Genomic DNA, 27,904 nt, shown 5'->3' with positions numbered 1-27,904 from the left:
GTAATCACTTTGCCCTAAAGCGTCAATTCCCAAAGGTGGGACTACACTACTTTTCTATCAGTGATTCCCAACTAAGCTCAAACTTTTACAAGAAAAATTCCTTTTTGATAACAATGGCATCTAAGATTTAAAATTGGGCATTTTTGCCTCATGCATCAGCAGCAGTAATAAAGGTCGTGGGTGTCCAAATGCTTCCTAAATGACGCCTGTGCAATTTAAACTCCATTCAGTTTCTTCCTCCTATGTCACATCTGCATTTCCCCTCTTAGCAATAATACTTGGGGTTTTTTTAATCAATAGGCCTTAAGCATGTTAGAAAGATGAGTCAGTATCAACACACCATTATCATTCATACTGCCTTCCAAAGATTTGTGTCACTCTTTGGAACTCAAATAAACCATTCTGATGATAATGAATGAAAAGAAAAAGAAATTCATCTCTCTTCACCTACATTCATTTACACATCCACAAAGAATAAAAGTTATGACAAATGCAGCAGACAAAATTCTAAATCCCCCAGTGAAACACAGCGATGCCTTTGTCAGAATTTATTTCAGGCTAGCACTGCATGTTAACAGCAAAAATGGATAGCTCTCTAAATGTCTATGGGGAGTCAATAGGAAAAACCCCCTGACTATGAATAAAATGCATAAATAACAGATATCAGAGTCAGAATGACAGTCTTGGTAAACTCTGACAGAGGAAATCACTAAAACAGTAGATTAAAGTGAACAAATATATACAGTGAGCACTAAAATGCACAAGAGCAAAATGCTGATACGGCCCATATACTCTCATCTATCTTACCATTTGTTGATAAAAGTGAGTGAGCTGCATTTTGCTGTGGTAACCACTTGATCTTGTTTATTTTTTCTTCTATCTCCAAGCTCTTCAAATAATCAAATTCAGGTTCATGGCTCTGGAAAGTGCTGTAAACATTGTACTCCCCCTGATTGTAAGGCTCATTTTTACTCTATGGGGAATAAGAACAACAAAAATGTGTGGTTTATGAGGGCAATATTTCTCCATTTCTTAGGAAAGGTGTATAAGCAGCCTTATAAATATAAAAATATTGAAAGAGTAATTTAATTTCTCATTTAAAACACGATATTGATAGATTTGTTTCTACAGGAATTAAATTTCCTGTAAGGATTGAAACAGCATGTAATAAAATGAGGTTTTGAAGCAATGTCAATTATTCAGGAAACCTTTCTACTCAAGATACTGCAGATGGACCAAATTTAAAAATTAAACATAAAGGTATCACAGCAAAGGCATTGTTTTAAATGGAATGGTTCCATCAAACAGGCAAAAGCTATTTAAACAATGTAGAAAATAAACCTAAAAACAACCTCCTTTTTTTCTTGTCTTAAAATTTTGGAGCTTGGAAGCAGTTTTGTTTGGGACAGCAAACATCCCAATGAAAGATCCTTGCTCTCTCACACTTCCTCACCAAAGAAGTGACATCCTGTTTCACCGAGTCTTGAGTTTATAAACATGATTTCAGACAGAACCAATTCAAGTATTACAAACAAAGCCTGTTTTTAGCAAGCTATGATGGACTACATTTGGTAGGTCACATACCTCAGGTTCCCTTTGGAATATAACAACCCGACCCCCCTTGTCACCAGTAGCCAGCAGTTCTCCAGTGTGGTTGAACTCAACTGTGGAAATAATATCAGCTGGAGGGAAAAAGAGAAAGAAAAAAAGGTACATTTTAGACTGCTACAAGAAGACAAGGCCATTCGAAATATCAAGGCTCCACAAAGAAATGCAACAAATGAGGGATTTGAAGGAATACAGATGAACTCAAGAGCAAGTCACTAATGCAAACAGGCCGCATGCCATCACAGTCTGAGGGGGCTACACAACGGAACAAGTGCAAACGTAACGAGGCAAATCTCTGTTTCCAGCATATCTGCAGTTTGGGAGTGGAGGAGATCTCTGGAGAGGTTATGCTTCAAGAAGAGCAATGTCAGGCTGCTACAAAGCTTTTTTCAGCACTGGAGATAGCAACAGCACTGGCCTCCTGCTATTTCCTCTAGCAACAACCAACAGAACATCTCAGTCCTGTTTCATGTATTATTTACTCCTTAGCCTTTATGAGGGCTTGAATATAACCCCCCAGCACTAGGGTTTTTTCAAATATGCATTTGAGCCAAGAGTGCAAAAGCAAAATACACGTAGCCTGTCCTAGCATAGAGGAATGAAGGAAAAATCAGAACTGCTCACTATGCAATGCTGGCAAAAGTCCATCCAAATCATTTTCAGTTAATCATTTCAGCACAGTAAAAAATGTGTCATCAGAAGATAAAAAGATCCCAGACTCTCCTTTTCCTAATTTTCAACAATTCCCTTTCCCTAAGCAATTGCATCAGCTTAAACAAGAAACCTCATCAAAACCTGAGGCCAGTCTTGAGTACAAATTACTACACATCAGGATGAGAAGGGAGGAAAAGACCGTAAGAGCAAGAGAACTGGTTCTTCTTCTTTATGACAGTAAATGCTAGAATCATAATCCACAGTTAATCCTACACTATTAGCATAATTTAAATTAAAATGCCTAGTGCAATAGTAAATTAAGAAGCCATCATATATACAATCACAGACAAACGCAGGGTATTACTCAGAGATTGCACATATGAATCCTCTATAATGATCAGTATTCACTCAGCAGAAGCATGGGCCAGATTTTTAGAAATGTCAGTAGTTTGCAGCTCCCCTTTAGGCATAAAAAGCTGTGGTTTTCAAACACATTCATCATCCATCAGTTTATACTGAGAACAATGAGACGACAGTGGGCTAAGCCCTTTTGAAAACCTAGCCCCAAATGAGTTCACCAAATTTCAAAGGAATTGAAATAACAAGTGGATGTACCATTTACTTGATACATTTTATGAATTGAAAACATCTGTTCCTATTATTCTTTCAATAAACTAGCATTTGAGTATTAGAAAGCCTCTATTGCCAGTAGCTGTCATCAGCAATGCAGTCATCCAAAAGCCAGATTCTTACCACAAGGTTATAAAAAATTCACCAGCTAAAAAGTAAAACTTTACCCTAATCAGTAAAGAAAAATACCTTTTTTTAAAGAAGTCTTCACCATCAAGTTGTTCTCCTGTCTAAAAATCCCCAACAAAACCTTTCCTCTTTTATTTTCCTCCACACACTACATATATAAAGGAGGAAGAGGGAATCATGAAGCATGTACATAGCTCTGTATTTTACAGAATAAATTCCATGGATGTGCAGACTTTGAGAAAAAAAGGAACATGACTTAGTATATTTTGGGCCTAAACTCAAAGTTTCACAAAGTTAATAGCATTGGGTTTTATTTGGACACTCACAGGTTGTGCATTCTACAGGTAATAAACCCAAGAAACCTTGTGTATTATTTTAAGCCTAAAAAACAAATCAACTTTTCTGACATGTGAAGTTCTTTTGTAGTTTCCAGGGGAAAATATTTCTTGGCTATTTTGTCCTTACTTTGCACAATTCATTCTAAGAGCAGGTGTGGGCTCCTGTTTATAAAACGCTCCCTGCATGATTTTATTAATTTAAAGCTGTATCTCTAATTAAGGTTTTACTAAGTTTTACTAAGTTTTATAAAATTAAAGCTCTATCTTACCCCAAACATACACGTAGAACTGCAGAAATCTCATACTGAAAATCCAGTTAGAAGAGAGATTCCTACCTTAAGGATGCAATGGGGGAGAAGGGCAAATGCAAAGAGGAGGAATTATTATCTATTAAAATAAGTATTTGTGCATGTGAGTGGCATTGCAGGTGTGTGTATGTGTGAATAGAGGCAGGCACTGGGGGAAGGATGAACTGCCCACTGTAAGAAAACGTCGGGTTCTTTATCTATAAGGAATCTCTGTACCATCTAAGGACCCTGAAGGTGCACACCTTCATGGGACCTAATGATATGCATGTGCTGGTCCTGAGGGAACTGGCAGATGAAGTCACCTCCCCCACAAAGAGAGGCCGAGGGAGCTGGGCTGGTTCAGCCTGGAGAAGAGAAAGCTGTGGGGGGACCTCATTGCAGCCTTCCAGTCCCTGAAGGGAGCAGAGAAACAGGAGGGAAGCAGCTTTTTAAAAGGGTAGACACTGGCAGGACAAGGGGGATGGATTAAAACTAAGGAAGGAAGGTTTAGATTAGATATTAGGGGGATGTTTTTTACAGAGAGAGTGATGAGGGGCTGGAACAGGCTGCCCAGAAAGGGGGTGGGTGCCCCATCCCTGGGGGTGTTCAAGGCCAGGTTGGATGGGGCCCTGGGCAGCCTTGTGTAGCTCCAGGCCTGGAGGTTGGTGTCCCTGCCTGTGGCAGGGGGTTGGAGCTCTGTGATCCTTGGGGTCCCTTCCAACCCAGACCATTCTATGATTCCATGATTCTGTGAAGTTGCTAAGCCACTCTCCATCATATTTGAGAAGCTGTGTCAGTGTTGTGTTGTTCCCATTGACAGGAAAAGAGGAAACATAACCCCTACTTTTTAAAAGGGGAAAAAGAAGGACCTGGGGAGCTACAGATCAGTCATGTCTCAGCTCTATGCCTGGCAAGATCGTGGAACAAATCCTTCTAGAAACTATGCTCAGGAACACAGAAAATAAGGAGGCGGCCAGTCACAGCCAACATGACTTCACTAAGGGCAAACAGTGCCTAAGAAATAAAAACATTTTGCATTTTGTTGTTATAATGTATTTGTCATTAAAGTATTGTGTGCCATTAAATTATTATTGTTTAAAGAAAAGTAAGTAAAACGTGAAGTATCTGTAGGAGATTCTTGAGGCAAAAATTCTCTTCCCTGCCCCCCCAAGGTGTTTCTTTCACACATATCCCTCCTTTCTATTAGAAAAACTAATTCTGAACTGGAAACTACCTCTCATTTTTAAATTAACTTGTTCTGAAAAAGAGCAGATCCAATATTGGACCCTCAGAGGCTATGCAGCTTGTTGGTAAAAATTATCCTTGAATTGGAAAATCACTTTTATTGATCCTGTAAATAACAGCTGAAAACAACAGCCAAGGAAAAAAAAAAAGCTGTTCAGCAGGTGAATATTAGTCATGCTGTTTTTATAAGATTAGACAGGCTAGGTCCTCCTAAGACAGAGGAGGCAGGAACAGAATCAATCAACAAAGCTCTTTGTACCCTTCTGCAGAACATTCCCCTACATATTTATCAATGCTGTAGCAACACCAGCAGCTACAGTCCCATCCTGCAGATTTTTCCACTGGATAACGGCCCTCTGAGCATACAGAGCAATTAACTACCAGATTTCATCCTCTCCGGAATATATAAGGACTCCACAATGGAAGAGCTGATGAATTTGCATGTACAGTAAGCCCCTGGCAAGGGATGGCAGAGATGAAAGACTCCTTCCAGCCTTCTTCTGCACTGCACCTTCCATATCTCTGCTGGCAGTGCCACGCTTTGCACTAACGATTAGGATTATCAGAGACAGAGATAATTTACCTATTAAGAACAATTACGGGTATCATCAGTGCCAACGGGCAAGTATTTCCAATCAGACTGCAAATCCCAACTTTTATCCAACATTAATCTTCCTAGTCCATTTTTAAATTCCCCATTTTTATCTCTGCAGAAACGTAGGTAAACTTGGATTTAAAACTCAGGATGCTCAATGTTTTCACTCAGGTAAAAAAGCACAATTTGACCCCTCCAAATACAGAGGCTGACTGAGAAAAGCAAACTGAAAACCTTCACAAGATGAAAATACTCCAGGGCGACATACACCTGATCATCTGTTCCACACCCCACCACAGCAAATTGTTCCAGCAGGTACTTTGCATTACAGCCTTAGTTCCCCACACTAATTTTACATATTCAGAGAGACATCACATTACAGCTTAAACTGACAGGAAGCTTTTCCTGATCCAATACGAAGTATTTCATTCACTGACTCCTGGTCACCTTGTCCTTTTGTACCTCATGAACTAATTCCTCTGCAGCTCCACAATTTACACTCTTTCAATGTGCTTCATGTTTTACCCAACAGCTGCTGCTTAGCTAGATACATTCAGCTCTTCTAATAGATGTATCAATGTACATCTGTGCACATAACGATATCTCGAGCTGATTGTACTGCTTTTCCCTCCACTTCATGACTATGTTCCAGCACGGGTACAAGCAATGAGTGCTCCAGCAGCCCTCCCTCAGGCACAGTGTGAGGTACAGTCAAACAAAGGTTGGTACATGCAGCCCAAATTTCTGGCCTATATTTCACACCATCGCATTGTTTTCAATGTTCACTTTCTAGCCTTTTACAGGTTTATTTTAAGAGTTTTTAAATAGATTTTTCTCACATAACACCAGCAGGTCCAAACACTTTTATGATACTTACAAAAGTCTTACCTAAGTAGTAAATTTGCATCATTTGGGGGCATTCCAGCACAATTACATACCATTTTCTACCTTCTATGCACTCAGTGAAGCAAAGTCTGAACACACCTCCTTCTTCATACAGCTTTTGGTCAGAAACGTCAAGCAGCTCTGAGAAAAGCTCAACTGTAATTTGCTGTGTTACTTTTACTGGTAATTTCTACCTTTCTGAGGCCTTTCATTCAAAGGCCCTGGGGTACTTTATTTAGCTGCAGAAAAACAGGAAAGCAAGGAAAATTTCAGAACTCTTTCAACTAGCTCAAAAACGCATCTTTTCGGACAGCAGCAGCAACTTTTAAGGGCAAACATCACATAACAGTACAGGGGAAAGAAAATGCCAGAATATGATATTCTCTGGAATTGCACTGTAATCCTTGCAGAGAATTAGATGATTTGGAATGGGCCAGAACACCAGAATTAACATCAGTAATTTCCTATTAAAAAAACTAACCAAAACTGTCATATCTTTCTAGCCAGACCAGGTCAGAACTTCTCCTTTCTATCCTACCCACCACAATCAGCATGCCAACACCGTCAGCTTGGGCTGACTGAATCAGCATCTAGGTCAGGTTTCTGTTGTGCCTGTCCCAGTGGCAAGCAGGCAATCTTGTAGTCCCCTTATTTCAACCAAGGTCTGACCTGGCCTAACCCTTGGCTTGTGAAATCCAATAAGATCACAGCACAATCTGGCATGGCTGCAAGCAATGTTCAGGCATACTGATACAAAAGTCCCCGAGGAGCATAATCTGGAAAGAACAACAAAGAAGCTGGCAACAAAGAGCTATAAAACAAAAGGACAAATGGCAGATTAAAGAGGAGCGGTATCACTGTATCTCATGTGAAGGGAAGGCTGTTACAGTGAGCTGTGTTGTCAGAGTTTAGTTTAGATTTGGGGGAAAAAAAAAAGGGAAAAAAAACAAATGGAAAGAAAGAACCTGCTGCCCTTTGGGGGTTTTTTTAGGCTGAAGTTTTGAAGGTTTCCTCCTGCTGACAGGAAACAAGGTAAGCACAGCCTTAAAGGTCTGAGGGTTAGATGAATCCTCCTTTTCTGAAGTCGCCATCAGAGATATCTGTGATGGCAGAAGAATTTCCTACTTGAAACAGCAGACGCTGTAACAGAGATATGTTCTGAATCACAGCAGTGTTATTCACCATCTTGGATCCAGGGACTGTGACACCCGAAACCACTCCTCAGAATCCAAGTTAAACACAATGCAAAATCTCATACATCACAGTCTCCACCTTGGCTGGGTCAGAAACTTCACACTAAAAGCTAACACACCAGAAAGCCAACTCTACTCTACTGAAGACCAAGACGTTTTGTTTATCTCTGTGTGCACTTAAGAGAGCATGAAAGAGCACAAGGAAATGCCACAGCAGAAGATAAAAACTTCGTTTGAAATGAAGGATCTATCTGCCATCTGCCCCGGGATTATCATCACCCTGGCAAATCTGCCAATGTGTTTTTTTTTCCTCGTTTGTTATGGCTTTAAAACATGATTGAATCTGTGCTGCAAGACAGAGTTTGCTCCACGTTATGTCCAGGCAATGCTGAACAAAACAGGAAGCTGATTTTGGCCAAAGCAAACTGTGTGCATAGATGCTAATAGTGTGAGTGCTTCAGGGATGAGTGAAAAAAGGTGATCAATCAATAACAGAACAAAATGTGTGTCCACTACCCTTCATGCAGTTGTTTCCCTAACTGATACCTTGCCTAGCTTCGTTGCTAGCAAGGACAAATATATCAAGGGCAAAATCCAAACAGCCCTAAACACCCCTATTTAATCCTGTCAAGCAAGAGCTATGAAGTTTATATGGCTAAATATCACCTTTCTTCCTCAGTGTAACAGGCTCTTCCTGATGCAAAAATCCAAAGCCACAGGGTTAAATACTGAACAGCTCTTGAAAAGCTGCTTGAAACAAGAACACTTCAGCTGGGGATGGTAGTAAATAATTGTTAAAACAAACAAACAAACAAACAAAACAGGGAAATAACAAATTTCCTAACCTCAACTCCTGGCAAGCAATGAACAAATCTTTCCCTTTTTTTTCTATTTGCAATCTTTAACACTTGGATTTTAGAAATGCTACATACACACACCTCGGTGGCCTGCATCAGCCCTGGCTGATCATGACACCATCACAACACAGCTGAGTTTCACAGGTCCACACATCCGCAGGGACCAAGGAAAGCACCTTCCCATTCAGAATGTTTGATGTAAGTTCAGTGCTCAGTCAACAAAAGAACCTACTTGAACCAGAAACTAAAAAGCAAATCCCTCTTTGCACCCCCTCTTGTGAGCACCTGTGACCACTGTGATTTGCTGTTTCTAGCCCTGAGCTTTAATAGAGCTGAGGTTTTTCTCCAATATTTTTGTATGCATTTATTTTAGGAGCTTAGCAAATGTTTTCCACAGCTTTTTAATCACATGCTAATTTCTAGCTGTATTTCTCAAATTAGAAAACCAGGAAATGACACCCAATTATTGGAGCACAGTCAGTGTGGAAAAAAAATTGCCTACAGGACAAATATGTAAAATAGATTATCTGGGTTCTGTGCTCTGTGCTAAAAACACTTCATACTCAATACAAGTCTCTGAGATTCCATTTTTCATAAAGTGACCCCACACACACTTTTATTCCTAAATTAAAAGCTCAGGGACATTATTTCAGAGGTTCTGGCACCCAGATCCCTCCTATAGAGAACAAGGCCTCCAGGAAAAGACATCCAAGAGACCTGACCTTCTGCCCACTAAGGTACATAGACATTTTCCCACTACTTTGGTAGTAAATAAGGTCAAGGAACATTTGTTAGATGTGGTGTAGCTGAAAATGAGGCCACATTTCTCAAAATTTCTGGCTGCAGTTTACATGCACTTCAGCTTCTTCATGTTCAAGGTGACCTGCTTAGATCAGCAAGACATGGCAAAACTTCAGTTAGTCCTACAGAACACCTAATTAGCGTTACTGTTATCCTTGCTGAAGTCACTGAGTGCGCTGCTTGTGCTTTCATAATCTGAAATGCTCTGTGGACCAATAAAAAGCTCGCTACATTTCTTTTAATACATATTTAGGTGCTCCCAAACAGCAATACTCCATCCCCTGCAGAAACCAGCAGGCTCTGAGTGCTGGGAGACTGGCAGTTTGCCCTTGGACACTGACAGGCAACGTGGGGGCTGACTCCAGCCCTGCTTCCAGCAGGTACCTCAGCCACCAGGGATGTCCAAAGCAGCCAAGCTTGGGATGTGCTGATCCCTCCATCCTCTCCAACCTGAGCAAATTGGAAAACTCACCAGACAGCCTTTCACCTTTGGCGATTCTAAGCTGTTCAGTGCTCACAGATATTCTTATAAACACCTAAAACTGAGAAAACACTGCAGATTGATCTCTATTTTAGCACAAAAGTGTGCTCAGAAAGCTTCTAAACTTCACATCTCCTAACAGCTTCTTCACAGCTTACACTGTGTAACACACACTAGTAATTTACTCTTCTGAGATTTCTGGAGGAAATAAAAAGGAAAATAATTACATTTCTTTCTTTCTTCCTGTGGTTACTGTCAGATAAAGCAGTCATCTAAGGATTCAGCAACAGGCTTGAAACACTCCACTTTGCAATATGAGTGCCATTAGGAAAGGTGCCAGTCCTTCCCTCTTACCAACACCAAAGGGCAAAAAGGAAAAAAAAAATATATTAAAAAAAAAATCACCGTGGGCATCACATTATGTATTTACAATTTCCAGAGCAGGATTTAAACTGATACTCACAGAAGGAAGCCTGCCTGAGCTGGGAGCTTCTGCTCAGCTCCATGTTACTTCCCAGCGAGGAGCCGCACAGCCCGGCTGCCAGCAACAGACAGATTAGGAATGGTGCTGCCAAGTGTTAAAAATGCTAGGCAACGGGGTTTCAGGGAGAGCACAGGCAGACCTTGAACCTCATCCCTCCTTTTGGAGCAAGCAAATGCCAAAAATGGAAAGCCTGCAAATTATTACAATATACTAATTTTCCCCCCCCCGTCAGAAGGGATTATGTTTGTGCAGAATGACTGCAGTGATCTACAGCGAGCAAACGCCAAGATAAATATAAACCAGGCACCAAGAAACCTCACCCGTTTTTTAGAATTTTAAAGGAAAATAATTGATTGAAAGCATATCAGACTAAAGAGAAGTCACCCAAAATTTCAAATACAAGCCTGAATAACAAGACTCAACAGGGATGTGATTTCCTATGTATTACGTACAAACTTTAACAGAATTTCACTGCCAGCTGCTTCTGAAATTCTTTTTTTGTTTAGTTGGAGGGTTTGTTGTTGTTGTTTTGGGTGGGTTGGGTTTTTTATTCCCTTAAAGGAGCAATTAAATTCCAGAAGGAAAGCTCTTGGTAACTGTCACAGTGGTTCTCATGTTCAAAGCGCTTTCCTGGCATTAAACTCCCCAGCAACCCAAGGAAGTCAGTAAGGAAACGTCAGCATTCCCGTTTCACACACAGGAAGAAAATGAAACAGACCCTCCAGAGTTTTTATCCAAGATCAGAGGAGCAGTTTTGATTATACACAAACTCAGGAGCAGATAATCCAGGCTGTGGTTTAGCAAAACATTTCTATTTAATAAAGCTCTTAATCACTTGTCTAGAGACTTAAATGTTCCTGCATTCAGTTCAGATGAGCAGGAGTGCTGTTAAATGAATATAGTGATGGAGCCCTAACAAACAAAGGCTCACAATACCATGTGCCAAGGAAGAAAAAGCCCCAGTGAGCAGGCGTTTGGGTGAAGCAGGGGGATATAAATCCTAACAGTCATGAAGGGCTGGAGCAAGGAGCTGGGCTACAGCCAGAGTCTTCAAGCACTGAGTGATGGTGAGGAAAACTGAGACACAAGCACCACACTGGTGCTGGCAAACGAAGGAGGGCTCCAGGATGTTCTTGGGCTTTGCAGTGCTGCAAATCACACTGCTAAATTACTAGAAGGGAACCTTGATGGGCTTTTGGCTGTGATAAGTTGCTATCCCCCAAAACACCACTTTGGCCTGGCTTAGAGGTTATCACCAGCTGGGGTCATTTCTCAACAGGTAGCATGCACAAAACGTCACCCTCACAGGCACTGGCCCCTCCATGCCACCTGATCCCAGCACTCCCAAACATAGAGTTTCCTCAGGCAGATGTACTTAGGGACTGCAACTCACAGGAATCGGTGTTGCACGGAGACCAGCAACACTCATGCTCTGCTATGTCAAATTATATTAGGGTTTTCTGCTACAACTGGCAAAGCTGAGGTTTCTCAGAGTACAGGGGGCTCTGGAGCCTGAAGAACTAGCACCAGGACAACAAACTGCATTTGCTTTTCTCAGTCTTGACACACAAGGGTAGATGGCAGTGTTCAAAGCTACTGATCAGCCACTTTGACCACAGGATCCAAATAAACTATATCCAGATATCATGAGGAACATACAGCACTAACTTAAACATCACTGGACATCTCCTCTGTGGCTCCCAGCAGCAGACCAGCAAGCTAAGGTCATACACAGGGCTCGATGGCTGTCAGGGGAGCTCTGTGCCAAGCCCTGTAGATACTCATCTAACATCAGCATCTGTTTGCTTGGCAGGCTCCAAAGGCAATTCAGCTGACAACTCTGATTTGCCTCTGGGTGTGTCACAAGATCATGTAACTGTGGGACTTCTGGGAGTGCCTAATACTTCTTTGATGAAGATCACACACACCATAATATATTAGACCCAGCCTAAGCATCCTTTGAAATCTGTGTTTGTGACCTTTCAGAATTACCCAGGTAGCATGGCTGGTTTAAGCATGTAAATGAAACCAAAGATCATGTGATTAACCCTTGTTTGCATCAAAATCTCTTCAACAAGTTGATGTAATGATGCCAAGACCACAAACATCACATTTCTTTGGTGTTAACATGGGTTGCTGCTACTGATGGAACACCAAAGGCTGCTCCTAAGCTGGTCTAAAAATGAACAGGACAACTGTTCTGTATCAGCTTCACTATCTTAAACTATAAACCCTACTGCTTTATGGTTTGATATGAGCATACACAACTCTACATTGCCTTAAAACTCATCTCATACCATTTTGTTCATGAAAGGCCAATGTCTTTTTTTTTATATACATGTATATATAAAAATGTATATGGGTATGCATCAAGCACAGCACTGCCAACCAGTCCACAGAGGTGACTGTCCCACTCTACACTGTTCTGGTGCAGTCTCACCTTGAGTACTGTGTGTAGTTTTGGGTGCCACAGGACAAGAGGGACACTAAGCTACTGGAGAGTGTCCAGAGGAGGGCAGCGAGGATGGTGAAGGGTCTGGAGGGGAAGTCTTATGAGGAGAGGCTGAAGTCCCATGAGGAGAGGCTGAAGTCCCTTGGTTTGTTCAGCCTGGAGAGGAGGAAGCTGAGGGGAGACCTCATTGTGTCCTATGGCTTCCTGATGGGGGGAGCAAAGGGGCAGGGGTCAATCTGATCTCTCTGGCAACCAGTGATAGAACCTGAGGGAATGGTATGAAGCTGCAACAGGGGAGGTCCAGGCTACATACTAGGAAGAGGTTCTTTACTGAGGGGTGGTCAGGGACTGGAACAGGCTCCCCAGGGAAGTGGTCACAGTTCAAGAAGCATCTGGACAATGCACTCAGTCACCTGCTCTGACCTGGCTGGGCCTGTATGGTGCCAGGAGTTGGACTTGATGACCCTTATGCGTCCCTTCCAACTCAGGATATTCTATGATACTATATATATACATATATACACTTCTCTCTCTGTATATATACATGCATCCAGCTTAATAAATGTGAGGAAAGACGGCATTAGTCATGTGCTTAAAATAAAGATCATGCAAAATCATCCTATTGTATCAGGAATTTCTGTCCCTGAAAGACTGACTTCTATATTGCTGGAGTACAAATCCCAATGAAATGTATCTGCCCTCAAGTTTAAGCCCATCATATTTCTATAATGACTCATTTTTTAAAATTACTTAAAGAACAGAAGACATTAAAAATCAATGCACCTCTTCCCAGCCCGTGTCTGATAAAGAAACTTCAAAGACTTTTAACAGCCTCAGGAAATAAGCATTCCTGTTTTGGGATATTCCCAAACGGCATCGATTACATAACAGGACTAAATCAGCATATATTACAAATGCTACAGACAGTGTCTAAAACAGCAACTGTCTGCCAGTCAGACCATTTCAGAATTTTTCCCACTCTGAAGAATGCAGCAGCAACATGGGTAACTCAGTAATTACATAAAAGAGCCCTGAAAGCCCTTTCCAGTCCAATAATACAGTAATGCAAGTGGGAACTCAGACCGTTCCCAGTGTGCTCACCACAGGAGCTGGGCTTCAAAGCTTCAAGCCTATCACGTTTTAACACCAGGCACAAACATTCTTCCTTCATCAAAAGGTTAAATGCAAAATATAGCTGCTGCCAGCATACCACTAATGCTGAGAAGTTAAAAACAAAATAGCCTGGAAAAACAAATATCAGGAGGTCAGATTTCTGTTTCCTCTACAAAGGCAGAGCTAGAGGAATTTTCTTTGGAGCCTCCCCAGATCAGGGGGGGCTTCAAAGCGCGTGTGGATGGCTCATGAATCTGCAGGCAGCTCCCCAAGGCCACGTCTCCCTGAACCACAGAGTTCAAGAGCTGTGAATTCGCAGCCCACACAGATAACATTTAGACATCTAAGGAGTTCAAGGCTTCCAACCCCCTCCCAACATCCGTGAAGCTGTGCCTTACAATCTATGCTAATGGTAATTATTGCTGCTCTCTAGAAGCAGAGTGGCCTTTGCTGCAGTACAGCAGGTCTGAGCCATGAGGCCAAAGGAAGCCTCGAGTCTATTTTAATCCCTCTGCTTTATAAATGATGGCTAAGTGGTCGAGATGCTTCTGAACGTTTGTCAGCGTGACAGTGTATTTATGCACTGCAGCAGAGCACTGCAGAGGAGCTTCTGAGCCAGCACTGACTGAACTGGCAGCAGAGCCAGTGCAGCCACCTCAGCGCAACGCTGTGCCTGAGACATCGCTGCTGTCGGGACACACTGCCACGTTCAGAGCTAACTACAAAACACACCTTTTCAGCATCCTCCATTAAGCAATGCTGACATATCCATTAAAGACAGAATGGAAAGGTGTTGACAGGTTTCTCCGAGGCAAAGCAGTACAGAAGCACACTGGTTAGTTGTTCAAAGGACCGTGATAAGGGGAAAGTTTTACCCAAGTCAGAATACAGAGTAGGTGCTGGAAAATTTGCCAAAGGCTGGTTGAGTACAGAGACATTGTGTTCCCCAGGCCTGGCACCAGCTTGCTGTTGCCATCAGACCTGGCACTGCAGCAAAGGGGACAAATGCAGACCCAGACACCATTTCTTCAACCTGGAGAAAACTGGCTCACTGCAACAATATTTTTATCTCATGTTGTTATCCCTAAGTGATGCCGAAAAGCAGCAAGTAAGTTTTTACTTCAGAAAGCAACACGTCAATGCACTTTGCTAGGAACATCATCTCAGCTCAGTACATGATGTTTTTTGTTTAATGGCCTCCTATGAGCTTGTACAAGGAGCACAAAGAGGCTTCTACACATGCTTTGCACCAACTGGATGATCTAGTGTCAAGCAATCACCATTATCGTACTACCAGGATGCTGTCACTCAGGGAGGATCAAAACCACCCTTCTATATCTTGGTCTGGTGCCTTAGAAAACACATCAGCTCAAAAAATTATTGCCTCTTAGCTGCTCATGTAGGTGTTCTTGAACCTTCTCAATTTCCAAGGAAAAAGCAGACTTCTACATTATTGGAGGGTCTTTCCACTGGAACCAACAAGAAATTGCGTAAAGCAACGCAGCACAATAAATTTTGGATGTGCTACCTGAATATTCAGATGAGGCATTCACCACATGTAAGAGAGAAATACAAATTTCATCTTAAAAAAACCCCCAAACATCCTAAGTCCTGCCCCAGACTCTTATCCCAAAGGCAGCCTGCTCTTATTTTGGTCATCCATGCTTAGAATGGATGCCTGAAGAAAGCAGCCAAGGCCTGCAAATTCTTTACCTCTCTCTTCTAAAGTTTTATAAACTCCCAGGTTATTTAAGGCAAAAAGAGCTTGCAGAAACGCATGAGGAAATGCAGGGGCACCACTTTAGGGTAAACTAAAGGGAGGTACAGTTTTGGAGGCATGATCCAACCCTCAGTAAGTTCTTTGGGCTGTATCAGAGGACACACACACAGAGGGAAGCTGAAACAGGCAGTAAAGGTTCTTTTCCCAGTGATTTTCCACATATTTTTGAGCTCCTTTCAATAAAATATATGCTTTTCTCTGTCCACTTCCATCACAGTGTTGATTGTTCCAAGTATACCCTGAGAAACTGACTGCTGTAAACATTCAACCATCAAGGAGTCACCAAAAAAGTTCCTTTTTCAGAAAACAGACAAATGAGAATCATTATCATAAAGGCTCTATTATGAGCAAAGACTTTATTGCTGCACTAATGATCTCATGTCATCAGGAGAAATAAGTCTGTCAAGAAAGTAGCTAAGTAGCCTGGTCAGTCAGAGCTAAAAGCTTACCAACAGCTTCAGAAAGTCAGCATCATATAAAAATCAGTATTTTTGATAAAGGAAAGACAGACACTGTGAACCAGCCAGACAAATCTCATGGTTTTCATCTGTTTTTTGAGTAACTGACAAGATTTACGTACCAGCTGGTAAAATAATGAAGGGAAGAGGCCAGAAAACTATACAAAGCTAAGAGAAACTGCCTTATACTAATTAGAAACAACATGCAGTCTGATGACACTTTATAGACTTCAATTCCCATACTCGGCAGGAAGGAGCTTTCAAACATCTGTATGATTATTATTCTCCACTGGGATGTCGTTTACAGTGCAAAGTATTAAAAACAGGGCCAAAAAAATCAATTCTAATCTTTGTAAATGTGTATATTCTTGATCTAAGGGATCTGAACTAGTGTGTGGAAATTTGCTTTAAAAGGGGAGACAGAAACTGTTCTGACAAGGAAATTGGGAGCAAACCTCAATGTGTGATTTGCACAATACTGAACTTAAGGATGATTAAAACAACTGCAAGGATGAGAGTATATTATTACAAGTCAAGCCTAACAAAGCAATGATTAACCACATGTGAGGTTCAAGCAGGGGCTTGCTTTATGTAATTTTTTTAGGTGAATACCCTCCAGATATACTCTCCAATGACCAGGATTACTTGAATGAGTAAAGATACGTGCACACGAGGCAAGAACAGAAAATTGGCTCATTTCTTGTTCTAAACAATTCTTTTCCTATTTAGGTAGAAAAACAAACATCCGGAAATAACAGCAAGAGTAGGAAGCAACAATAGCCACTAGGAATATTGCAACTGGGCACTATTTAATACCTCAGTGCAGAGAATTAAGGCAACCAAAATAATGTGGAAAGACGTAAATTACCAGAGGAAAATAGAAATATACAAATACAAAATATACCAGTGTAAAAAAAACCTCCAAACAATCAACCCAATCAGACAAACAAAAACTGTTGTTTGAATGGATTGAAGGTTTTCTTGTCTCATTTATTGATATCTAGACACGTCTTATCTCAGAAGATGCTTAGAAGGTATGTGGGGTTTCATACAAGAGCAGATGGGAATAGTGATGGTCAACTGCAGAAAATGGCTAGAAAATTTGCCAGTCACCACATCAGAATCTTTAATCACAGTATGAAATCTGGCAGTGTTAACCTAAGATTGCAGATCACCAAAATGACTAAGCACCTCAAGTATTTTGTACAGACAGTAAGATGAATATGACATTTTGTCTTGGAGGCAAAACTTATTTGCCGCTGTAAGGGCAGATTAATGACCTACCCATGTACTGCTGTACTTTAAGAATATTTTACAGCATGAAGTCATGTGGAATGTGGATGCTTGCTGTCTGAGTAATGCCAAAAGCATGCTATTCCTGTGCTTTCAAGGTTGTCTCCTAGTAATTAAGGAGGTACTAACCTTAGGTGTTGGTTTTGACCTTTAAAGCCCCAAGCAATCTTGAAATCTAGCTGAGAGAATGTGTTTTCTGTGCACTTTCCACCCTCTTTCTTCTCTCCTTTTGCTTTTATAGCAGTGATTAGAGAGAAGCTGTCAGTCCCCCTCTGACATTCTGTCATTTGGTCAGGCAGGACCTGGACCTATTAAACTCTCATTCGAACTTCACAGCTCATTTCTCCTGGTGGGTACCTGGAGAGAAAACTATGAGGATATCCTGGAAGAGTTGTTTTTATGAAGCTACCGCTTGGTTTTGTATTAAGCTACTATGGAGATAAGCAATTTTAACATTACAGTGGGATTTTTATGGTTAAGAAAAGGAATGCAGTCCAGAAGACAGTACGAGCTCCCAACCACCTCTGTATGATGAAAGATGGAGGAGGTGCTTTCACAATTCCTGGCCTCTTTGCTGCCATGCAACATCATGGCTGTCACCAGTGTTCTGGAAAAAGGAACTGCACATCTTTCATATCATATACTCCACAGCATTAAAGTCTGAATTTTAGAGGAAAATTCAAATAACCAGCTTAATGCAGGATGTCTGCAGCAGAATGTCAGCAGCACAGCAGTCTCCAAAGCTATTTTGAGCAGTAGCAACCACTTAAGTAGAATCAGCGAGTGGCCACATTCCCTATTGTTGGGAATAACAAAGCTGGAACACCTCTAACAGGCTACCTAGGGATTACTTCAGCTAAATGCAGCTTTGTTATCAAGAAAGAAAAGGATTTTTTTCAGCGTGACAGCACCATAAAAACCTCTCCTCCTTACTGAGTGACACATGAACGGCAATTGGCGTTTATAATTTTCTGCTGGTTAAAGACTCATTCTTGCTCCCATTCAACTAAATGAGGCAAAACTGCCATTGATTTCAATCAGATTGTCAGTAGACCTTAAAGATACTAACCATCAGCACTTATTAATATGGAATTATCAGCAGAAAACATATTGACTAGGTGATCTAAATACTTTATCTTCATTCGTCAAAACACTTACTCCAAATGAACAAAGACAGAAAACTGAACCCAGACCAAAGGTCATGCTGAACTTACAAATTGCAATGACTGCTGGTACACGTTCCCAGCAGCAGCAGCAGCACAATGTGTGCTGCACCCAATCAAACCAGTAATATTAAACAGGAAACACACACAGCACATCCCCCCCCCCTCAGTTTCCCAGCAGTTCAAATTCTGCCTCCATCGGAAACATCCTCCAGCTTTTCACACACAAGATGAAAAATCCATAAAAATAATCCCATGCAACTGGCTACCTATTTGCTGAAGGCCTTAAAAAACAAAGGGCAAATTGCATTGTGACTATAAATGTTACAACCCTTATAAAAAGCTCTTAAACTCCATTAGTATTATTTTTAACTCCAGAGAAATAATTAATGTACTATAAAGGAGAAAAAGAGTGGTAAAAATCCAGAATTTAATTATATGAATGGTATTCTATATACACTTAATTGCATAGCAGTAACACAACCACTTTCATTACTCTTTATAGCTTCAGATGCCCATTAGCACAATCCCCAAGGTTCCTTATGAATAATTAGATTAGGAAAAGGGGACTCTCTGATGAAACGCAATAGGATGTGATGCTCATGAAACAGCACATCTTGAATCCAGATGCTGACATGACAGCATCATGAAGAGCTAATTTGCACATCCAAATTAATACCATCATGATGATAATATAAAAGAAAGATATGCATATAAAAAAGAGCTACAGAAAATAATGCCAAAAAGAATTGAGGTACTTTCATATTACAAAAATACATCTTTTTGACATTTTAACCCAGTTGGAAAGGTGTAAATAGACTAAATGTCATATTCATGAGCACAGAGCTGCTTAAGCAGACTTACTGGAATTTAATCCACTGTTTGGCAAAGGATGGGCAAGCTGTTTAATAAATAGTTATACCCATCAAACATGTGCAGCACTCACATAAACAGGTGAATAAATTTCATTACATTTTAATAAACATCTGTTTCCATTTGAGACACTGAATGTTTTTGTATTGTTCAGTACTGCTTAGGTGTATTCCACCCACCAGATCGTCAGTGATGTATTTTTTGAAGGGGCAGAAAAGACACAAACAAATGGGGTTTAAAAATTTGAGTCAGTTATACTGACAGCTGTGATGAGTTGTCTGTCTGCATATTTGTGTATCTGAATAGTTAAGAAATTTCTTCCTAAAAATCTATCAAACAGAAAACACTAGGATCTCCAGAGAAAAAGAAATTGTTTTCTTCCACTTTTGTGTTTCTCTTTCACACACAGTTTAAAATACAAATAAACATGCTACAAGGCAGACTCTATCATTTGCTACTTGGGCACAAAAAAATCAAAGTCATCTGCTCCTTTCTCTACATTTTACAGCCTGTAATGTACACGTATCCTGTTTGTTTGCCTTCTGTAAATGCACAGCACATGAATTTCAAATTTTAAAATATATCAAAAGTCACCTCAAGCTGATGGGAACCCTTTAGGACAATTAAACATTATATGTAAACTCGCAAGAAATGAGAATACTGCTGAAAAGGCTATGGCAGAAACAGAACAAGCATAAAAGTGAATAGATGGGACACAAGCAAGAGGCATAATACTGGAGGCATAACATTAAAATATGATAAAGCAACAATTTGTGGAAATGAAATCATTTGCAATTTTCTTATGATACAAAGATAAGGAAAACCTCATTAAATTAAAAACCCCATTACACTTAAAGCTAGTAATACCAATGTACTACACTAAGTATTTAGGAATCTACTATAAAATCCATAGGATTTAAGTGAGATCTATGCAGTTGTGCACTTATCCACAGATAGCACTAACTGGGACAAAAGTTTACTAACTGGAACAGAAAGATTACTTAAAAAAAAACAACGAAACCCAAACCAATTCCATATCCTCACAACAATGATCTCAACATGGTAGAAACCAAAGCAGTTTTCTGGACATACAAAACACACTTAGAGGGAAGTGGGATGCTAACGGGAAGAACGAACAGCCAACCTTTCCCCTCTGTATTACTGGGTGGCTATGAAGAAGCATGCATTATTTTTGTACATTACAGGTACTGCAGGAACAAGAAGAATTACAGGTGCTTCATTATTCATTCCAACAAAACACTCCTGTTTAAAAGCAGTTTAAAGCACCAGCTTCTTCATTACCACGTCTCAACAGCCTTGGTTTACTGAGATTGATCCAACGCTGTTTAAATCACTAGGAGTTCTTTCCAGGGATTTCAAGGGAAACAATATCAGGACCAAAGTCTACGAGCAGAATACGTTAACAAAACCAAAAATCAAATAACCAGCAAGACACATAGGCTACATGCAGTGAGGAAACATATGTGAGGCATAAGTGAAAGCTTTTATTGGTATATGAAAGCATTTTCCATGAGCTTTTGCCATGTAACCCTCATGCTTCCTGCACTTCTCTGCCTTTTTTTCGACACCCCTTGCTGTGCACTGTCTAACTTATAAGATTCTGGTGGCATGTTCATTTTAATCACCTATAAGGCATCATACACTCCTGTGGCACTGAAGTGAATAAATAACACAAGAGCTTTTATTTTGACAAGACACAACTAACTGCTCTTCAGAGTGATGTATGTTTTACTGACCCAAATAAAAGACAGCCTGAATTCAATGTAGTCCCTTTTTATACATATATAATGTGTCATCCTAAAGCTAATATTCAATTGTCTCCCAATGTGTAAATTCACAAAGCACCATGCCTAAGAAGGGAGCTGTCATGGTAGATTTTTCTCCTTGCAGTCCACCTGCCACGCGGTCTGTGCTTGGCAGCAGCACCAAGACCCGCTTCTGGACTCACGTGGTACAAAGGCATGACCTTTTGGGTCCCTGCTTGCCTAGAATTCTTCATTATATGCTCAAAGGTTTGAAATTCTGCCCCAAAACATGGTACATCTGAAATACTGACAGATTATTTAGGGTGGATTTTGACAGGTTTCTGAAGTTACATCAGCCAAGGTCTGTGCAATGATTTATACACTGGTAAGATCTAAATTAAGTCCATGTGCAATTTCACACATGTTGTATTGCTAATTTTCCTGTGGAATAGTCTTACGTGAAATTTATTATATAATACTAGCACTCACTCAAATCAGAAGATATATGCTACCAAAAGCCTAACACAGATACCAATTTATGACGTCGTCTCAAAACAAAACACTGTAATTCCTGGTATGAGAAAATTTAGGCAGGTACTTTCTGTGAAAGACTTCAATACTACTTTATGAGACACCAAAAAATACAACAGACAAGAGAGGGTAAAACAGTTCTGCAGATGGCCCTAAGCTTCTCTATTTTCAGAGTGACAGCAGATCACTATCACTCTGAGCCTTGCCATTGTTTGCAGAGCTGGCATACCATGTGGCATGGACATAACACATCCTCTCTTACTGTAGTAGTTCTAAACTTAAACTTTCTGAGGATATTTAAAGATATTAACAGGACAAGAGGACAACCAGGTTGGTTTTACTGCTACCTGTTACATCGCAGCTCTATGCTCTTCTTAGATTAGTCTAGCAACATGTGCAAGTTGTTGTGGGTGGGTTTGGGTTTTTTTTTAAATAATGACCTTTAACTGAAGGAGGGTCAATTCAGCTTCAATATTAGGAGGAAATAAAATCCTTCCCAGAGCAGCTGTGGCTGCCCCCTCCCTGGCAGTGTTCAAGGCCAGGTTGGATGGGGCTTTGGGCAACCTGGGCTGGTGGAGGGTGTCCCTGCCCACAGCAGGTTGGAATCTTTGAGGTCCCTTCCAAACCAAACCATTCTATGACTCTATGATAAAGAAATAATATACAGATCAATTTGTAATAAAGCTCATCATTCATTCCTCCTCACTAGTCTCTTTATTACCCTCATTAATATTGCTTTTCTGACTACAGACCTGTGCCTTCAAATGCTTCCTCATCTTTAATTTCTCTCACCTGAATAGGCCTGTGGGACTTATCACAAGGTCAATATTGAGTATGTTCACATGAATTTCCATTATTTTTATGTATGCATCTAGTCTCTGACTCACAGAGATCATATCTGGAGCTTTAACAGTCCTTCACTAAGAATTGACTAAATACATACAGAGAGAGATGCAAATTTGTCTGGACTGGAGATAACACTTCAGTCTATCTAACTGCATTCACAGTTCTTGGTAACAGAATTTGTTATTAAAAGAAACTCTTGAGAATTTATACAGTTAAATTTTAACTGAAGTCCCTGTATCTTCACAGCCACGCAGATTTTGTAGTTGCCTAAACACCGTGCACACTGAAGAGAGATTTGTCTTAAAGACTGCACCTTTAAGCTGTCATCATATTCTGCCATGAAAGGGAAAATGAATGAGCTTTAAATAAAAAACAACCCGAACAAAAGATGAAGTACTAGAAATGTGGAAAGATAATTATTGTTTGCAATCTGGTTAAAGAAAGAAAACGTACAGGAGGAGCCATTTCACTGGTTTTCAGCTAGATGTGGAATTTGAGGGGGAAAAAAAAAGTGTCAGTTGATGAATTACAAGCTTAATTACATCTGGGATAAGACAGTTTAGAACCCAAAGGAGAAATGATTTGCTGAATGTCAGCATGCTCAGATGCCCACCAGCGAGCAGTCCCTCCTCTATTCCAGGGTTTCACTGAAGACAACATACATGTCAACCACAGTAGAAGAAACACAAACTAATGAAACTGTGTGTAAGCTGTAATTACACTGTCTCAGTGAATGGCACTTGGGGTATTGTGAACAGATTGTACATGTTAATTCACACAGGGCTTAATGAAGCATTCCCTGTTCTACAAACTTCACCTCTTGATTTAATTAACCTTCATACCTATACATGCACTACCTACCAATCAGAAATGTTGGAAAACCCCCCAATAAACCACAATGCTTTCAAGCTACGTTAAGAAAGTAACCAAGGTTCAGTTTCTGTTCAGTTTGGCAGCTCAAAAGTCAACTGCAAGCAAGGTATATGGTTCTTACATGACAAAAACCTCACAGCAAATTTGGCCTGAAGTCAGTTCTTCCAAACATAATACCTAGTCCCTTAAAATGAAATTGCAGCAAAGCAGAATCAATTCATTCACAACAATAAAAACTCTCTAAGATTTTTCTGGAAGACAAACAGATTGTAAATATTCCAGGAGGCTCTGCCTTACAAAAGGCATTTAGGTATTAATATGCACTCTGTTTTGCAGAACAAAATAGAGGGCTAACTCACATCTGAGGTTTGTAGGCACAGCTTAGCACAATACAAATGCCATTTTCAGCAACTCTTGAGAAGGTAAAGGACACTCGCAAATGTAATATCATTATATTGGAAACCCCAGACATAAATATTTGACTAGTTTAGGACTGAGCAGGCTGTTGACACACAGCCTGCTATCCTCCTCTTTTCAGTACTGCAGTTATGACCAGCTTTAGAGCCTGGGTTAGGTAAATCCTCTGCTCTAGTGATTTATAGCAAAACACCAGGGCACTGCAAATAGTGTTTTCTGCTGACTTGAAAGAGAGAAACATGCACCAAACACAACCACTGATTCCATAATTTCCTCCTGTGTGAGTACAAATTCCTGCTCAGGCTCCAGCACTCAAGGACCGATACCTAGAAGTGCCAAGGGAGGCTCCATCTACTCTCTTCTGGTGGAAACAAAGTGAAGAGGTGGGGAAACAACAAAGCCTCATTTCACAGTTTTCTGCTGTTCAAAGAAAAAGGATCACATCTCAGAAGGGCACGTTCTCAAGTGTGAGACACAGGGGGAAGTGTCCAGCATCTTCTCAGTGGTCTGTGGGGACAGGACAAGGGGTGATGGCCTCAAGTTGGAGCACAGGGAGTTCCACACCAACATGGGGAAGAACTTTTCCCCAGTGAGGGTGAGGGAGCCCTGGGACAGGCTGCCCAGGGGGTGTGGAGTCTCCTTCTCTGGAGAGATTCCAGCCCCGTCTGGACACCGCCCTGTGCAATATGAGCTGGGGAGCTGCTTTGGCAGGGGGGTTGGACCCCATGAGCTCTCAAGGTCCCTTCCAACCCCTGTGATTCTGTGATTCGGTCAGTAGTAGAGGAGCTACCAGGACTGCTCCAGGCAGGCTGGGCTCAGCTGAGTTTGTTCTAGGAAGATTTAGCAGTTGTGCAAATGATAAAACAAGAGTGACACTCTTTCTCTGCTTCCCTTTCCCCACGATTAAAGTTTACATAACACACTTAATATTTTACTTCATTAAAAAAATCAAGTTGAAATTCCTTAATGCACAAATTAGAAAACCCCTCAGTACTGATTTAGAGAACGCAGCCTGCACTGGAGAAATATTAGTATGTTCTCCACAACAACAAAGAGCAAGTGAAAGCTGCAGAGATAATTTATGTGAATCTCTAAAGTCATTTTAATAGTATCTCTCATAAAAAATTAATCGGCAGAAGTTAGCAAGCATGACACAGAGGAGGAGAACCAGTGGACTGGATAGAAGTTGGCTGAGGGATAAAAGGGAAAGTTTGCCAGCCACAGAAAATGAGGACTGTGCTTGCATTTTAAAATCGAATCGCCTGCTTTTTCATCCAGTGCTAAAGACCTATGTTACAAGCAAAAAAGAAGTAGAAAGACCTCCCTGAAAGCCTACAAAGCAACACAGACTGTTACTTTAAAAAGAACAAAACCAAACCCACATAACCAAAAAGCCAAAAAATATCAGCAAAAAGCAACATTTATGGTTACATCCTGCCACTCCAGAAGAGATATTTCAAGGAAGGGCAGAAACCTGTGTAATAGAGACCATAAAGCTGGATTTCAAATTAACTGAGAATTCAGCCAACCTTGACAACTTAAACAGAAGGTACCAAATCTGTCCTTTTCCTTCACTGTAGCTATGCAATTCAGTTCACAGGGAAATCTCAACCAATGTCAATGTCATTTTGGCATAAAGGATAATAATAATTGTATTTATGATCTATCTCTCCAAGGCAGCATGCAAGATCACTCAAGCAAGTTAAAATATGCCATAAGACATGAAAATATTAAATATATTAAAATACATTTTAAACCTGTACTCACTATTTTTCACTCCATTGGAACATTTGCCAGCTGCCATAAAGCAATAGAGCATTTTGACTTAGGCCATTTTATTGATGCAACCAAATGAACAAGTGTGTTGCTCATTAATGTAGCTAAGCACAATTGCTTATCTCCCCAACCTGCTGCTATTTACTCAAGGGCCAGCCTTCACCTTCTCTATCCTCTCCCTGACTCAGCTCTTGGGTCCCAGCTGCCTGGTAGTAATACAAACCTCAAGATACTGATAGAGAAAGACGTATTGTGATGCCACCAAGTGCCACAGTCCAGTGAGACCAGGGACACAGAGCAAGATGAATGCTAGTGCAATTAGTGTGGAATGGTTGGGGGAGCATTTGGTACAGGATATGCTTGGAGCCTGTTGTGGTGGTATCACAGATTGTCCATCACTACCCAGGCTGGCAGCCCAGTTGACAGCAGGGACACCAAAGGTCCTGATCCAACTTTGCCTCTAATATGGTAGAAAGGAAAATTGGATACAGTGCCTTCAAAGTGCACTGGGGCTAAGTCTGAAAGCAAATTCTCTCAGTTCCCAGGTTGTCTCAGTATAGGCAGTGCAAAGAAAAGTGCTGCCCCTCCTCCTGCTGTTTTATCCCTGCCTTTTACAGCATTATAAACAAGGTGGACACTCACAAGGCAGCTCCACACAGACCTCAGCACAGAATTTGAGTCCACCTCAACCAGAATTTAGTCAGAATTGGGTGATTTCAAGTCAAGGCGCTTCTGACTCAGAGATCTTGTATTTCACGACAGAAATAGCACCAATTTGTATTTTTTGTTGTATAAATATCTACAGGCCATGTAGAATCATACAATATAGAGTTGTGACTCAGTATTTGAGAGCAGGCATTGCTGTTCTCTGAGATTTACACAACTAGTATAGACCTGTAAACTGTGTCTGCACCAAAAGGACTGAAAAGCAATACCTTACCCAGGACTGCACAATCCTGGAAGCCACAGGGCAGAGGCTGAGTTTTTGGGGATGTCTCCCACTCTCCTCATGCAACTGACTCACGAACTCCCCCTAAATATACTTCATGTTGTGAAAAGGTTACTACTACCCATCTGAGAAGGCAAGTCTGCTGCTGCTACCTTACACATTGGGACACTTCACCAGATGCTCCCAACTCTTAAAGAGCAGTACAAGCAGCCAGCCTGCTGTGGCATCCAGCTGGGGGGCAGAGTTTGCCACAGTATCCTTCACTGCTGTAGTCTGTACACTATCACAACTATGAATAGTCCTGGAAGACCTCAAAAACCCAAGGAACTGGTCAGAATTGTGGTGATAAGTGGTGTTGTTGAAGCTGTTATTTTCAATATTGAGAAAAGACCTATAGCTTTTATAAACATCAATGTGAAGATATGAACAACATGCCATAGTTCACATACCACAGAAAACACCATGGTTTTCTGGGTTTGTAACAAGATGCCTTTTCAAAGCCCAAAGCTGAGAACTAACTGTGGTCCCAGGTCCCTTGTATTTGCTGTTACAACAAAACATAAAGCAAATACAGCCAATAGCTGGCTCCACAGTAAAGGTTTTTCACAATCCTAACTAAAAAGCCTTTATCCACCCTTACTGGTGGTATAGCTTCAATAATTAAACCTGGATTCCCCTTTCCTGCTGCTGTTGACAACAATCACAGGTGATAAAAACAACAGGTGGGTTTTTTTGCTGGGATTCTGAAAAACTAGGGGTGGGTGAAGCAAGGAGTCCTGCATTTGCTCATGTACCATAAAAAAAATAAACCTTGGTCTGCAAAAGCCAAATTGTCTGTATGGTAGGCATTGCTTCAGAGCGAAGTGACTGGAGACATTTTTACTCTGATCTGCAATCTGACAACACAGTGCAGAGCAGAGTAAAGCAATAGACCTGGAAAAGCTATTTATAGTGCATATGCCCCAAGGAGATATAACTAATAACTAATTCATTTCACATCACACATTTGAATGCGGTATGAAAACTTCCCAGTTTCTTATCAGCACAGGAGAAAAGACCCCACTGTGGCTTTCTTTAAAATAATTAAGGATTCTTTACCAAAACATTTTAATCAAACTAAGTCTCCACAGCAGCCTCTTCTTTCCCTGCCTTGTATCTGTTTCCTGAAGAGGTCCGTGCCTATTAAAGTTTTGATAAAAGCGTTTCACAACATAGCAGTTTCCCCAAGCTATTAAAAATTATGCTCATTTTCCCAGATAACACATTTATTTATCGAATAGCTTTCTACAAGCTGGATTAAAACCCAATATATTATTGGTCATATCAACAGGGAACGAAAGAAACGATCTGCTAAAAAAAAAATGCAGTGAGCAATGCAACTGTGCTATCTGCATATGAGGAGGTTTTGGATTGGTTTCAGGTTGTTT

General features: G+C 40.8%; 1 protein-coding gene across 1 annotated transcript in view; it reads right to left on the bottom strand.

Annotated features, from left to right (window-relative positions):
• Positions 1-27,904, bottom strand: part of PPP2R2C (protein phosphatase 2 regulatory subunit Bgamma) — a gene marked incomplete at both ends in the record, with an annotated part of 168,405 nt that overhangs the window by 47,410 nt on the left and 93,091 nt on the right. The window contains 2 exon segments of the mRNA XM_084266931.1: positions 808-973; positions 1,585-1,682. Coding sequence (XP_084123057.1) covers positions 808-973; positions 1,585-1,682 — 264 coding nt within the window.

The sequence above is a fragment of the Gallinula chloropus genome (genome assembly GCF_964237585.1).
Source record: "Gallinula chloropus genome assembly, chromosome: 7".
Classification (NCBI taxonomy): Eukaryota; Metazoa; Chordata; class Aves; order Gruiformes; family Rallidae; genus Gallinula; species Gallinula chloropus.
Note: the sequence above shows the minus strand (reverse complement) of the source record. Positions and strands in the feature narration are given on the sequence as shown.